Source organism: Podarcis vaucheri, assembly GCF_965113315.1.
Source record: "Podarcis vaucheri genome assembly, chromosome: 3".
NCBI classification, from domain to species: Eukaryota; Metazoa; Chordata; class Lepidosauria; order Squamata; family Lacertidae; genus Podarcis; species Podarcis vaucheri.
In genome coordinates, this window is record NC_138761.1 from 58,322,498 (window position 1) to 58,338,488 (window position 15,991).

General features: G+C 41.6%; 1 protein-coding gene across 13 annotated transcripts in view; it reads left to right on the forward strand.

Moving 5' to 3' along the window:
* The window catches only part of SYNE1 (spectrin repeat containing nuclear envelope protein 1), a 291,021-nt gene that overhangs the window by 173,259 nt on the left and 101,771 nt on the right, over positions 1–15,991 (forward strand). For all 13 annotated transcript variants that reach the window (XM_082215153.1, XM_082215141.1, XM_082215140.1 and 10 more), the window contains 10 exons: positions 856–1,118; positions 1,808–1,973; positions 3,474–3,629; positions 5,111–5,263; positions 7,098–7,280; positions 8,889–9,026; positions 10,952–11,137; positions 12,225–12,347; positions 13,127–13,313; positions 14,231–14,370. In XM_082215153.1, coding sequence (XP_082071279.1) covers positions 856–1,118; positions 1,808–1,973; positions 3,474–3,629; positions 5,111–5,263; positions 7,098–7,280; positions 8,889–9,026; positions 10,952–11,137; positions 12,225–12,347; positions 13,127–13,313; positions 14,231–14,370 — 1,695 coding nt within the window. The remainder of the gene's footprint in view (positions 1–855; positions 1,119–1,807; positions 1,974–3,473; positions 3,630–5,110; positions 5,264–7,097; positions 7,281–8,888; positions 9,027–10,951; positions 11,138–12,224; positions 12,348–13,126; positions 13,314–14,230; positions 14,371–15,991) is intronic.

Below are 15,991 nucleotides of genomic sequence, written 5' to 3' on the forward strand. Positions count from 1 at the left end.
CGTGTTCAACCAGCCTACCTACAGATTGATGAGCTATATTTCAACAGCAGGGGTTGACAATTGCCCAATGCCTCTTCTGCCATAGGGAAGTAGGAAAGAACCAGCAATCTGAAAGAGAGCACAAATGCATGGGAAGATCAGTGAAAGGGATGGAGAAGGCCCGGCGGGTCCTCCTTTTATGCTCCTGGAGTGGACTCTTCCCCTTGGGAGCCCAGCAGTGAAACTGACTGGCTCCTTGCACCACATGGGCATAGCCAGGATTTTTGTTAGGGGGTCAGGACCGATGGGATTGGTCAGTTAGTTAAGTATTTCTATTGTTTTATTTGATGGGGGGCTGCCCCCTGCTCCCCCCTTGGCGACGCCCATGCTACAGCACCTGAGACTCCACCCTTGACACTCTGTGAAGTACTTCTCCCTGGGCAGTAGCTCCCTGAAGCCTCCTGTCCTTTCTCCCACAGCCACACAGGGCCACAGCTGCAGCTCCTGATGAACTGGGAACAGGTGGGAGGGAGTATTATCAGCTGCAGAACAAGCTAGGAAGCATTGAGATAGCAGTGCTACTTAGATCTTAAGTTTGTGTCCAGTTGTGCTTACAAAACACCACTGTCTTGCAACATGTTTAGTAAGCATGTTATTAACAAAATCAAACATACTATAGCCTAATTACAGAAGTACAATTGTGAGTAGCAAACTATTTTTAAAAATATTACTATTATGTGAAAGCTTAATTATAAAAAACTGTAAAATATAAGGGAAAGCAATTCAGAACCTTTAAAATGGTTGTAAATTATTGTGACTGACGAGTTTAAGGAAATGTTTTTTATTGTGTGTGGTTTTTTAAAATCTCATCTTTAGATGAAAAAAGCAACAGAAACTCTTGATCAGTTGCAAGATCGCTTACCAGAAAGTTCAGTAGAAAAGGCCTCAAAGAATGAACTTGTGGATCTTCTGGATTATCACAGTAATTTCATTCTGGAACTTGAACAACAATTGTCATCTCTGGGTCTGCTGAAGCAACAGGCTTTTAGCATGCTCCGGGACACAGAAATAGCCTCTGGTTCCCAAGAGCAAATGCCTATCATGCAAGAAATCAAAGCAATGCAAGACAGATGCCAGAAGTAAGAAAAAGCTATTTTAAACTGTAAATATTGGCTATGATCCATAATTGTATATATTCTGTGAATTTCTCACTGTTGAATATAACAGTTTAAACTGTACAAGTACACAATATTGGTTTCCATCAGCATAGGATAGGTAACTTAAACTTGCTGATTTAATTAATTATAACAGCCATAATCTAGGGACGTGGGTGGCGCTGTGGGTTAAACCACAGAGCCTAGGACTTGGTGATCAGAAGGTCGGCGGTTCAAATCTCCGTGACTGGGTGAGCTCCCATTGCTTGGTCCCTGCTCCTGCCAACCTAGCAGTTCGAAAGCACGTCAAAGTGCAAGTAGATAAATAGATACCGCTGTGGCAGGAAGGTAAACGACGTTTCCATGCGCTGCTCTGTTTCGCCAGAAGCAGCTTAGTCCTGCTGGCCACGTGACCCGATAGCTGTACGCCGGCTCCCTCGGCCAGTAAAGCGAGATGAGTGCCGCACCCCAGAGTCGGTCACGACTGGACCTAATGGTCAGGGGTCCCTTTACCTTTACTAACAGCCATAATAATAACATTTATATTCCATTTAAAATATAAATGACAAATTTAATAAATAATAGAATGTGTCCACTAATGTACTCCAAGTTTTTGACAAATGTATGGAGAAGTGTGCTACTCAAATCTTTAAATTGTTGTTTGTATTTTTAAGCATGCAACAAAAGGTGAAAAGAAGTGGGAAAGTGGTTAAACAAGAACTTAAAGAGCGTGAAGAAGTTGAAAAAGAGATTAATAAAGTGAAGTCTTGGATTCAGGAAGCCAGAGAATATTTATTAAATCCTACAATTGAGATAGATCCTCAGCTTGGGGAATTGCAGGTATGTCAGACTTGTATACAGTGCCAGTGTGTTTCTGTAGATTTGGGTATTTCTGTAGAGAGTGGTTGTGGTGCCCTGTGCAAATTTTAGAATGTACCACGCCATTCTTTGCAGCAAACTGAGGTTCCACAGCAGACAGACATGAGAAAATTCAGTTTTAAAAGGATTCCTTTAGGATATGAAGCATGAACACCACTGATTTAGTGAAATCCTATAGCTAAAGTATTTCTCACAGATTCCTTAAAAAAAATTTAAAACTTCCAATAAAGGGAATCCCAAAATTTACCTATTACAGTGTTCTAATTATATATACAATGGATTATGTAATACAATATTTGTCAAGTGTCTCATAAAAAAAATGGGGGCAGAGCAGGCCGCTGTACCTTTTAAATTATCTCCATTTACAGTGCAAAACAAATGTTACTTATATGCTTATAGCATCCGAGTAACAACTCAAAACCAGCTTTATGATTAAATCAGAACGAGTTCTTTGCGTTTGTCATCCATATTTCTGGTTTCATAATTGTGACTGAATCCAACATGGAAGCCACTGCCAGAAATAGAGATAAGGCAGTGGATGGATTGCAAAGTTTTGCAGACCATGTGTTAGTGAAAAAGAACACAAGAATAGTACAGCATCAAGATTTGTTGACAAGGCACAGTACAAACTGTAATCAAGACAAAGGTTGGCCAGCTGGTTCAGAGAGCAGGGTGACCTGGAATGAAATACTCCTGCAGTGAGGCTCTGCTTTGGACAAGGTTAAGGAGGAATTCAGCATTGTGCTAAGTTGATCGTTCAGTCAGTGTAAGCATTTCAGCCTTCCAGATAGAAAATATGCCCTTCTCTTTGCCGCAAAATCACTGTTCTGGAGGTTCTCTCACCCATCCACTAAGCCAGTGTTGCAGGGGAAAATTCCCATTGCAAGTGTGCAGGGCTTCTGCTGATGGGACACATTAGGTGAATCCTATTCAAAGACTCAGTTAAAGCTGTGTTTCTGATGTGTGTGCTGTGGCTGGATGGTTGCCAAATGCCTCTATGACTGATGTGTGCAAAAGCAGGACGCCTGAGGTTGATGACGTTCCCAAAGAACCATCACTCAGAGGATACTAGAGAGGAAGCAATATTGGCAATAGGCTAAAAGAAGTGCAGTCGTTTGGGGTTCTTACTATCCTACTTCCCAAGAAATATCATGTGAGGAAGATTAAGACACTGCTCACTGAGCTGGTCTCCCTCATTATCATTGTTCTGGAAGTAACAGGACTCCAGTGATGCAGAAGTATCCAGGTCAAGGTTGCTTGCTGTGGGCATACAAAAGGGTTCAGCATTATCTTAGATTATCTCTGTTGTCAAAATAGACACACCGAGGTGGGTGAGATTTGACATATTGGAGTCAAATTTCAGAGAACACCACTCATTATTTTGTAACCGTATGAAATGTGAAGCTCTAAAACCTATCATTTTTCTCCAATCTTTTGGCAATATTTTCTCTTTCCTGTTAGTCTCTCCTCAATGAAGCAACTATTCACCGCCAGGCTGTTGAGAAAATGGCTGAACAACAGCAGAACAAATATTTGGGACTTTATACCATTTTACCTTCAGAGCTTTCTCTTCAGTTAGCAGAAGTCGGATTGGCACTTGTAAATATACATGAACAGGTAAAATACTTGAAGTGAATACTATCGATTCTGTAAATGGAGTCATGTAATAGCAGAATGAGAAGTAAAACCACACATGCACTCATGTGCAACCCCAACCCCACAAAATGGGTGTAATTCCTCCCCCCATATGGCTGTGGATATAGAAATGGGTCTTGGTAGAGATCATTAAAGCATTTTTCCCTATCCCACCTTGCTTGGTCCTTGGCACTACTGTACAGCAACCATTTCTTGCTGCAGGAGCTTATCTGGGCTTTCGATATATACATCTAACTCTGCCTTCTTTTCAAGGGATCTGAATGCAATTTACTTAATGCACACACACATTTGGCCAAGAGGCCAGCTGGGGAGACAGAAGGAGTGAAGAAGTCTCAGTTGAGCCCTATGTCAAACTCCTCACTTACATACAGCAAGACAGAAGCATGCTCTTGTCCCAGTATTCTATTGCGTGTCAAGGTCCCCAGGGCCACCCCAATAACTCACACATCACACAGAATTTTTTGTTTAAGATTTTTGGCATAATTTTGGCCACAACTTTATTAAAATACAAATTTGTGAGTGGTTGCTTAGGCATTGGTTGCGACTATCTGCCCCCACCATGGCGGGCAGACTGACATTCTGCACGATGCGAAAGTCAGAATAGGGGAATACACTTGGGGGTAGTGACGGAGCTGGGAACCTGCCCTCACCCCAAATGCAACCAGGAGCTCATTGCTATGGCCCGAGCCCCCTTGACAAAGTGGACAAGCAATAGTTAGCCCCCAATTCCTTTAACGGAATCCCTTGCAGCAGCAGCATTAGAGGGGCAGGCACTCAACCTACCAAGGGCAGGCACTCAACCACTGCCCCTCAACCAACCAAACCATAAACCAATGCCTAACTGCAACCTTACAAGTTGTGACAATTTGCTACGCGGCAGGCAAAAACCAAATGGCCCCAGCCAATCAGCCAGATGGACAAAATTCCTACCGGGCCCCTGCCCCAAGAGCAGACGACCCCATGACAGGCATAGCAAGGTCAAAGCGAACAACCCTTAATTCTAGGGAGGGGGGGACGGGCAATCTGATGCACGGGCGAAAAGAGGAAGCCCTAGCCTCGTGCAAGGAGTTTTAGCATTTCTGGCTTTCAATCAACAAATGGCAACATTAACTTCTTCCCAACAACAAGGGAAGCCCCAATCGCATCAGTGGCCAACGATCAATTAGCCTGCCCCCAACTTTGGAGTGTCCTGGCGGCCCCCACCGCAACACGTGCTCTCCATGAAGGAGAACACGCTTTGGAGAGATACTTGGCTGCAAAAATTCATGTAAAAAATTACTGTTAGACTCTGTTAAGTTGCCACAACTTTCTTGCATTTGTCTAAGGAAATGCAAAACTACATACATAAACATACAATTTTGTGGTCACACTGATTCTCTCTAATTGATGTATAGTAAACCAGCATGTTTAGTTGCTCTTTTTTAACTTTGTTTTTTTGGCAGATTCAAGCCAAAGAAAAAGAAGCTCAGCAGAGCAAAGCATTGAATCAAGAATTTGATCAAAAGATTCAAGGGATTGCAAAAGAGCTCGATTCAATTCTATTTAAACTGAAGGAGAAGACAAATAACATAACACAAGCTAAAATGGATCAAAGGGTAAATAAGATTCTACTTTGTACAGAATCACTCCATATTTAATAATCTTGTAGAATCAAATATTTACCACACAAAAAAATCTATATCAAGGATAGCCAACTTAGTGCCCTCACGATGTTGAACTGAAAGTCCCATTGGCCATGCTGGCTGAGGCTGATGGGATCTGGAATCCAACAACATGTAGAGGACACAATTTGGACTTCCCCTGTACTGTGTTATGAAACCTGGAGCATGGAGAGAGAAGGATTATAATGAAAGTGGGAAGATATCACCCTTTGGTATCATACGTGAAAGCTTTTAAGACTGCATTTGACTAATGGCTGGTTCGTGTATGTGTGTGTATCAATTTATTTCTTGTGAGCTGATGGAGCAGCTGAAAGTTTAATGAGAAGCTTTTCTTTGAGGATCCTGCAAGCGATTGATGTCTCTGCTCTCTGATGATCTGTGATCATTTATTCACACATAGAAATCATTAGTTGATGCTAGTCATTTTTGCAAGTGTGAAAGCAAAAGATGGCTTGAGAATCTGCCATCTTCACACATAAGGATAAGCCAAACTTTCTGGCTTATCATGTTGTAATGCAAATGAGCTGCATGCTGATGCACACTGCCTAGTTGATTCCACTTTGCTTCTCCCCAGGCATGAGTGGGATAAACCAGGAAGCTTGATTCCCCCATTATATCTAAAGCTCATTACTCTCTAACAAATAACAATGAGTAAACCAAATACAGTGGTACCTCGGTTTACGAACTTAATCCGTTCCAGAAGTTCGTTCTTAAACCAAAACCGTTCTTAAAATGAGGTGCGCTTTCCCTAAATTTAGTGTATTTTTGGTTTCTATGGAAGCCACTCAGAGCGGCTAGGGAAACCCATCCAGATGGGCGGGGTACAAATATTAAATTATTATTATTATTATTATTATTATTAGGCCTCCCACCGCCGGTGCCCTTCCACCATTCAGCTTCTGTTCTTAGATGGAGGTAAAATTTGCAAACCAGGACATTACTTCCGGTTTTGCTGAGTTTGTAAACCAAATTATTCTTAAACCAGACTGTTCTTAAACTGAGGTACCACTGTACTCATGGCTTAAGGTTGGCTAGCAATATGTCTGGTTAAGGAGCAACAAACTTGATCCATGGTTTGGATATTGCAGCCAAACATTACTCCCACCAAAGGAGGAACAAAATGAGAGTAACTGCAGTAGCATGCTACTTGTTCATGCTAAACCACGATAAGCCAAAATTCTGGCATATCATTCTGTGCAAATGTAATCAATATGATTGTCTTTATGTCATTCTTTAAAAAGAGAGCTATCAATGTTTCTTACTTTTAAATCAATAGAGAAAATGTATAGATATCTAAATCCCCCATTTGTGTCGCATTGTGCATACTATATACATCTAATCCTACAAATTGTTGGGCTGACTACCGTATATATAGTATTGGGAACTTCTCACTTTTAGATGTACGACTCCATGGTATGGTCAATTATTTTCTCTCTCTCTCTCTCCCTCCCTCTCTCTCTCTCCCTCTCTCTCTCTCTCTCTCCCCCTCTGAGTGTGTTCATGTCCATACTCTTACCTTAGTGCTTAGTATAACAATAATAACTCCTTTTGCATGCGTGGGAGGAAAATTACCAGCCACTCCAAAGAAACTGAGCTGGAAGCTATAGGAGAGAAATCTGCACATCCTTCTCATTCCATACAAAAAAATGCTGAAAATGGTGTAACAGTACTCACAAGACTTTGAAAGGAAACAATCTGCCCACTTTTCTCTTTTTCATTCAGTCTTTTCCATTTTTTTGGCAAGTAATGCAGTTTCTTCTCCCTCCAGCTACTGGGTGAAGAATTGGACAGTTGCAACATAAAGCTGATGGAACTCGATGCAGCTGTCCAGGACTTTGCAGAGCAGAATCCTCAGCTGGCTAAGCACCTGGCTGGCAAGATAAGCCAACTGACTGCTCTCCACCAGCAAACTATTAGACAGGCTGAGTACAGGGCATCAAAGCTGAGTCAGGTATAGTATTACGTTAACGTAATGCAATTTCAAATATTTTCAAGTATTTTTGAAACAGATAATAGCAGGATGAAGGACTCTTAATACAGTGGTACCTCTGGTTACATAATTCATTCTGGAGGTCTGTTCTTAACCTGAAACTGTTCATAATGTGAAGCACCACTTTAGCTAATGGGGCCTCCCGCTGCTTCCATGCGATTTCTGTTCTCATCCTGAAGCAAAGTTCTTAACCCGAGGTACTATTTCTGGGTTAGCGGAGTCTGTAACCTGAAGTGTATGTAACCCGAGGTACCACTGTACACCACAATTCCATGGGAGCACAGAGAACATGGTACTGTGCACAGAATTCAGTTTCCAGGGAATTTCACGTTTGCCCCCCCCCCCAAGTCTCCTGCCCTCTAAACTGTGAATATAGACATTGTCTGCTGGTAATTTGAGAAGCCAAAGTGAAATTTCCAGTAGGTTAAGTTGAGGCTGACAGCTCCTTGCATAGTTCCTTACCCCGAAACAATAACTAGCAAAACCAGAATACAGGAAAAATTGTGCAAAAATATGCAAGTATTTTTAGTTTGTATCTTTGGGTCATATTGCAGAGTTCAGATTTTCTTGGCATGAATTTTGATTTTAAATTGCAGAATACACTACTGTGGCAACATGGTAGAAGGGATGAAAGTGGAAATTATGTTTATCCGTAGATGATAATGTCTCTAAGATTTTAAAAGATTTTTAGACTTTTTAAAAAATATACAGCTTTACAACACATTTTTTCCCCTTTGATGCCTACTCTGGTAAATATGCATAGGATGGCAGTCTTAGAGGGCTTCTTAAAATCCAGTAAGTTCAAAGGGCTTTTCAGAAAGTACAGTAAGGCTGAAAGCGACATAAAGCCCTTATGACTCACTTTTATCCACTAGAGGCCCTCAGCCAGGGGACACGTGTTTGCTGTTACTCTGTGGCCTCTTGTCTTCCATGAGCTTATACCAATTGCCTATGTGATATATTGCATGCTAATATTACTGAGTGACTAACAGTAGTTTCTAGTGGTTTAAAATAATCCTAAATATGGTTTAAATAATCCTAATTGTTCAATATACTAAATGTCCAGAAAAGTATCTCGGAAATATAAACAACTGCCTGATATATTTCTGTGTAGGGCAATATATTGCTTGCCCTTAAAAGGGATTGGTCCTTTGCTTGTAGTCTGTGCGAGTACTCACAAAACATAGTTCAGTCAATAAAGGAAGAGGTGTTGTAGATCAGGGAAGCAAGCAGTGCAGTCATTTGTGATAGAGCCAAATTTATCTTAGCATGTATGCAGTGATACTCCCACACCTTGACATCAATACATTCTAATTCTTCCATGTCGAATTTTCAAAATAGCTTCATCTGCGTAAGAAGTAGGCATAATAGGCATATGGCAAATGTACCAATTTTAATGCAATCAGCACATTAGAACAGTAATCGAGAAGTGTAAATGTTAAGAAACTAGAAGAATGGAAGTAATGAAAATTGCTAGGTAAATAAAGTGACATTTCAGAAACCAAAAGTATTTTTGCAAGCAAGACTGTACTTTGGATTTATTGAAGTAGATTTTACTTGTCTTTTCAGGCCATTTCTCACTTAGAAGAATATAATGAGATGCTAGAATTCATATTGAAATGGATTGAAAAAGCTAAAATCTTAACACATGGGAGCATTACATGGAATTCTGCCACTCAGCTTCGTGATCAATTTTTGACTCATCAGGTGATTATAGAAAAAACATTTTTCAGATAATATATGAAGGCACAAATTGTTGCACCAAAGATAGTTTCTACCTCTGAACTATAATACCATTGTGTTATCAAATGAAATTATGAAGTCTGTGTTGTTTTCTGATATATAATATCAGAATATATACATGATATATAATGCTGGAAGCCAGGTCTACATAAATATTATATATAAAAATAAATTGAAGTAGCTGATCAAACAACATGCGTTCTTGCCCCACTGATGCTCAAATGAAAATGTTTTTATTGTGCTAAGTAATGCCGTTGGCATAAGAAAGTACCCTGCCTCACATTTGTTGCCAGTAAGCAGTTCTTTCCTTATTGGGTTTTGACAGATTGACACAGAGGTTTGTATACTAATTGGGGTTGTTGTTGTTTTTGTACAGAGTGTATTTGGATGTCTCTAATCACATGCTGAGATAGAGTTTTTGTACCTTCAATATTGCAACAGAGGATGTGTATAATAGAATTGTGTGAGGCACACAAGGCCCTGTCCAGACTAATACAGTCTACTCCTGGCTCCATAAAGTATTGGTGTTGATGAATAGCTCATCACTAGAGGAATGAGAGGGATGCAGGTGGCGCTGTGGGTTAAACCACAGAGCCTAGGACTTGCTGATCAGAAGGTCGGCGGTTCAAATCCCCGCGACGGGGTGAGCTCCCGTTGCTTGGTCCCTGCTCCTGCCAACCTAGCAGTTTGAAAGTACGTCAAAGTGCAAGTTTACCTTTACCTTTACCTTTAGAGGAATGAGTGCTAAATTTTCCTGTCTCAGTCTAGCAACCCTATAGAAATAAGACAACTACTTTATACTTTGTGCTTCAAGTACTGCAGATAGTCACCATGTAATAAGTTTTCCATTAACTACATGGCTTAATGAAACTGCTGCTTAGTAGGTTCTCAATATTTACTACATAGTGTTAGAAATACCAGAAATTTTCAGCTGCTCACTTCATTTTGTTAAGATAAAGACTTGGTACAATAGTTCTCCATAGGTTATTGGGGCAGGGGGTGGTGATTGCTTCATCCACTGGGAACTCTATGTTGTTCTCTTACCTGGACAATTCTGGTGGAGTAATAGGCCTAGGAAGAGTTCCCTTTGGTATCTTTTCAGGGGAGTGGGTGATGATAGACCATAAATGCAGTGAGGCAGCTGTAAAGGTCCGGTTCACGGGCGATTGAAGTCCCAGCTGGGGATGTCGGGACCGGGGGCAAGATGGCGGGGTGGGAGCAGGAACGGGAGTCCAGAAGCCAGGAGTCGGAAAGCTAAGAGTCCGAGGGTCAGAGAGCCAGGAGTCAAGAAGCCAAGGGTCTGAGGGTCAGGAAACAAGGAGTCACGAAGTCAGGGGTCCGAGGATCAAGAAGCAAGGAGTCAAACGCAGCAAGGCAGGGAACGTGTTGCTGTGGCAAAGAGCCAAAGGGAAAATGCTGACCTTGTATCCCTTCTCAGCTCTTGCCACCAGGTGCTGTGAGTTACCAATCGGCCTTACCTGTGTGGCCGCGCCTTGCCTCTTCAGAACAAACTTAGGAAGGCCCCAGTCCTGCAGAGTCCTGTTGGTCACAGGGCCTGGCTCCTGCATGCACACCTGACAGCAGCTGTATAAATTACAGTTTCTAGACTCCTGCTTGATCTTCATTTCACCAGTGGGTGCCTCCTGAATTCTGGCAGGAATCAGAGAGGAGTTCTTAGATACCTGTATTCTTAGTAAATCCTTGTGATGCCTTATGCCTTGGTTCTGAGGTCTGAGGCAAGCCACTATTCAAACATATTATTGGGGGGGGGGGGATAACATTATGAAGTCTGAGTGCTGGCACAATATGGTTGAACGTAAACTTTAGCCTATCATTTTTAAAATCATAATCTGAATATTGAAACAAATTCTGCCACTACTCCCACCTAGGCCATGCTTGAAGAATCTGGAGAGATCCATGGAGATCTTGAAGCCATGACTGAGAAGATAGACTATCTGGCGAGTGTGTATTCAACCAAAGGGATGTCTCAACAAGTGTCAGAGCTTGGGCGGCAGACTGAGGAGTTGCAGCAAGTGATCAGACAGCGACTGCAGAATGTTCAGGATGCAGCCAAGGTATTCGGAGTGCCCTTCATATCTAGCTGACAGTTGCAGGTCTGCTTTATGACTGCACAAGGCTAATATAAAACATCTTCTTGTGATTATTCCTTAGTAATGTTTGTTGTAATCTTACCGCATTGGCCCAAATATAAGCCACACTTCTTCTTTTTTTCCAAATTCCGATTGTGAAAAGTTAAAGTGTGGCTTATCTTCATGACCTTACAGTATTGTTGCTGAAACAGCTGCTCACAAGGGCTGTTGGGGGGGTGGGACAACGGCACCCATCCCGGCCGTGTCTCCCAAGCCTCCCCCAAGCTGCTGGGGGGAAGGCTGCTGGCAAAGTAGCGTGGCTCCCCCCCCCACCAGGAAGCAGCCAGGGAGCATGGGGTAATGGTGCGCAGTCCGCCTGCCACTTCCAAGTCTCTTCCAACACTGGCTTGGGGAGGTAGAGCTGGGAAGCTGTAGTATCAGGAGGCGGGTGCGTAGTGAGCTTGGAATTGAATGCCAGTGCCGGCTTGGGGAGCTGGACACCAAGCGTTGGCTGCCCCCCGTTCAGGGCATTAGAGCCAGGAGGTGGGCCACACCCATAAATAAGCCTTGACTTTTAAAGGTGCAGCTTATATTCAGGGCAATACGGTATATGTTTTATTCTAATCTTAACTTTTTGTAGGACGCCCTGCTTAAACACATAAATATACTTAGGAGCCTAAATAAATAAATATACTGCATTTCTAGGGCGCAATGCCCAGGACAATTCTCCTATGCAAGCCACATTGAAATAGACGGAAGTTTGTACAGGAGGCAACAGTTTCAGGTGTGTCCAATTGATGTGCAATTGCTGACATGCAGGTACTTTGGGAGGAAGAGAACGCTTATGCATGTTCTGCTGAAGTGTGTAGGGACCGGGAACGGAACCCAATGTGAAATGGTCGCTGCCTGCAGAAGATGAGGAACTATAATATGCCAGAGAATGCATATGATATGTATTCCATTTTCCAGAGGCTTGGAGATCACTTAAAATAACACCACTGACATATGTATCCTAATGCAAGTTTAATGTGGTTTGTGTTTTTCCTAGTTTTTCTGTACTTTTCCCCCCCAGGATATGAAGAAATTTGAAACTGAGGTAAAGGCTCTTCAAACAGCTTTAGAACAAGCCCAAGCAACTCTGACATCTTCAGAGATCAGCCGTTTGAGTCTGAAAGAACAACTTTCTCACCGACAGGTTAGACTGATTATAAGATAATTTTTGTGAAAGGAGAGCAGCAAAGTATTACTTTAGATGGAAATTTATTTACATCGACTGAAGTGACTAAGTTCTGTTTGGGGCCTGCTTTGAGGTGGGATGCAAACCCATTTTATGCACTCTACTTCTGTTTTTGTAGGTGTAGGAAATGTTAAATTATTTGAACAATAGTACTTGGAAAAATTGGTCCATTCAGAACGTAGAAATTACTTGGCCTATGAATTTATTCTTCTCTAGCATCCCCTGTTAGTGTCTTCCTAAGGACAAATCCTGTTTCATTGTTGATGGCACTGATTTTGTTACGGTGTTATAAAAACAGACATTTGAGAAAACAGTGTTTCATGATACTGTTGTATGTCCTCCAGTTGAACTGAAATCACCCACTGAATAGCTAAATATATTTGGTTGTTATATTTTAAAAAGACAAAACAATCAACCCCAAGAACTTCTCTAAATATAAATTGCTCAGATTCTTTTCCTGCATAGCTCAGTCAAATCCAAAAGGTAATATTAAATATTTTCAGCAGTAGATGGCAATTTTGTGCTGATGCCTTTAGTTGTTGTTATACACATTACCTCATATAACTGATTTTCTAAAGTGTGAAAATGTAGTAGAGAATGTTTTTCAACATGTCCTACCAATAAATCATTTAGCACACATTTTGAGATTTTTGTTGAGCTCACTTTAGTAAAAGGCTATTGAGGTCAATGGAGGCATGAGAAGTTGTGTTTTTTAATCGCACTCATGTTATTTCTAGCATCTGCTTTCTGAAATGGAGTCACTGAAGCCAAAGGTTCATGCAGTGCAGATCTGCCAGAGTGCTTTGCGGATTCCTGAAGAAGTGGTCACCATGCTACCAATATGTCACACTGCCCTCAGGCTGCAGGAGGATGCTAGCCATCTACAGCACACTGCTATTCAGCAGTACAACATAATGCAGGCAAGTATAAATTGAATGTGAAAAGAGGTGGCAATATCACAGTTTGGAGTAAATGTCATTTTTTCTTAAGAGCTTTCTTAACAAAGAAAAATGTGTTTTGAATTTCTAGAATTGTTGCTAGTTTAAGAACATTTACATACAGATATATACAGGCGGCCACCATTTTGTGCAGAGGTTCCATTCCTGGCCTCTAACACGTGTCAGTTGAACACACATAAGTGTGCCCCGCCCCCATCACGCCCCCATTCTGCCCATAGCTGTCAACCTTCTCTTTTTTTGCGGGAAATTCCCTTATTCCAGCACCGTTTCCCGCTGCTTCCCGCTGCTATCCCAGATTGTAAGATATCCCGTAGACTGTCCCCGGGACAGGTGAGGCTGCTGATCCCTTATTTTCGAGGCTGCTGATCCCTTATTTTCAAATCTGAAAGTTGACAGCTATGATTCTGCCCTATTCCCAGTCCAAAAGGGTCTGCACACTGGCAATTGCACGTCAATTGGGCGTGCCTAAAATGGTTATTGCCTATATTACTCAAAAGAAAGTGTGCATTATCTCTCAGAAGTTACAAACTAAAAATACTGAACCACTCGTTTTTCACATGATAAACAACCTGGAATGAAATTTAGACCTCTGGTTTATCAGTGATCTGCATCCCATCCCCCAGTAATTATGTTATAACCCTGCAACAAACATTTGGAACAAATTAATTACTTTGTAAGTCAGATTTAAAGTGTGTAAGTTTTAAAAAAGTATTTAGTAGTAAAAATGTTAATGGCGTCTTACTTGCACTACAAATATCTAGCTTTTTATAGCATTTATAGTCCTAAAGAGAATGATACACACATGTACACAATAGGTGTTTTATTTTCTGGTGTGCTTTCACTGTATTCCCCCTGGCCCTGGCATATTTCCTCTCTAGGAAGCAGTAGTACAGTATGAGCAATATGAACAAGAGATGAAACATTTACAGCAACTAATAGAGAGAGCTCATCGTGAGATCCAGGACAAGCCCATATCAACAAGCAACATTCAAGAATTGCAAGCCCAGATTTCATGCCATGAGGTAATGTACCTAAGATTAATCTGTAACTCATTTGCACTTCCTGAAACTTAAATTTCCATTTCCTTTCCCATTTTCCAGAGTATTACCGGTAACTCTTGCAGTCATACCAGACCCTGGCATTTTTGTCTCTTCTGACTCAGACTGGAGAGGAAGAAAAATATATATCAACCCCCTTTTTTGCTGCTTCCTCTCCACAACAGTAGCTATTTCCCATTGAAGAGACTATATCAAAGGGGCTTTCCAATCCCTCCCACTCCCATTTTATATGGATGCACTGCCAACTGTATAACTTATATATGCAGCATTGGGAGGTATATCCCAGTGTCTGTAGGCAATAGCAGGCAGTCATTTAAAAATCTTAAGTGTCATTGCACAGAAGCAAAACTGGACTTGGATGTAGCTTGTCCAAATATGCCATTGGACTTGGATGTGGGGTGTAGTGGTTAAGAGCAGTAGTCTCGTAATCTGGGGAACCGGGTTCGCGTTTCCGCTCCTCCACATGCAGCTGCTGGGTGACCTTGGGCCAGTCACACTTCTTTGAAGTCTCTCGGCCCCACTCACCTCACAGAATGTTTGTTGTGGGGGAGGAAGGGAAAGGAGAATGTTAGCCGCTTTGAGACTCCTTAAAGGGAGTGAAAGGCGGGATATCAAATTCAAACTCTTCTTCTTCTTCATAGGTGTGAAGTGTAAAGTTTAATATTGCAAGATCTGAGTCTCTTGAATATGGTTTGTGTTGAACAATTAAAACAATTAAGACATACATTTATTTTTCTTAAATTTAACGAAGTACATGTCTTCAAGGAGAAAACAGATCCTCTCGCCTTGTTACAAAGTAAAAGTAAAAATAAAATCAAACACTTATATCACAGCTTTTGTGCATCGGAGACCTATGGTGGCTAGTAATGACATACCATTAAAACAGCAGCATGAGAATCAACATATAAACCTTCTCTTGTATGCTCTTCCCAAGCCACAGGGCTGGTCCACCAGTGAGGCAGTTGCCTTGGGGCAGCAGATGTGGCCTGCAAGGAGCATGCCAGTTGCCTCCTCTTGCTTCTCATCCTCTGCTGTGTGGCAACCCACCATTGCCCACTCCTTGCTGACCTTCCCCAACACCAGCAAATGTTAATCAGTAATAAATGAGTTAATTGGCTAAAAACCTCAAAGCAGAAATGGAATATACTTCCTGGTATCTGATTTCGGCTTTGGTGCCTGAACCCAGCTGTGCTATCCCATGCTTCATTATCATTTCATATGAGTCACATACCTCTGTCTATTCCTGTTTGGATCTCATTCCTATCAGCCACCCTTTGGCTTAATTCCATTGCTGATTTATTCATGCAAGAAGTGAATATGCAAAAACAAGGCAATAATCACCACATCCTGTTGGGAGGCAAAGATGTGCAGGCTGTTAAGCATTCTGCATTGATTCCTTGTCTCACAGGTGGAAAAAAAGATGCATTAAAAACCTGAGTGACTGGTTTCATGATACTGGCTATCTCACTGTGAAATTACTCCAGCCCTTAGGCATTCATTCAGGTTAAGCTTTGCAGGAGTTTCTCTTATACTTAATTCATTTGCTCTGAGCTGTCAGACTGTAAAAACATGTTTGGGACCAATG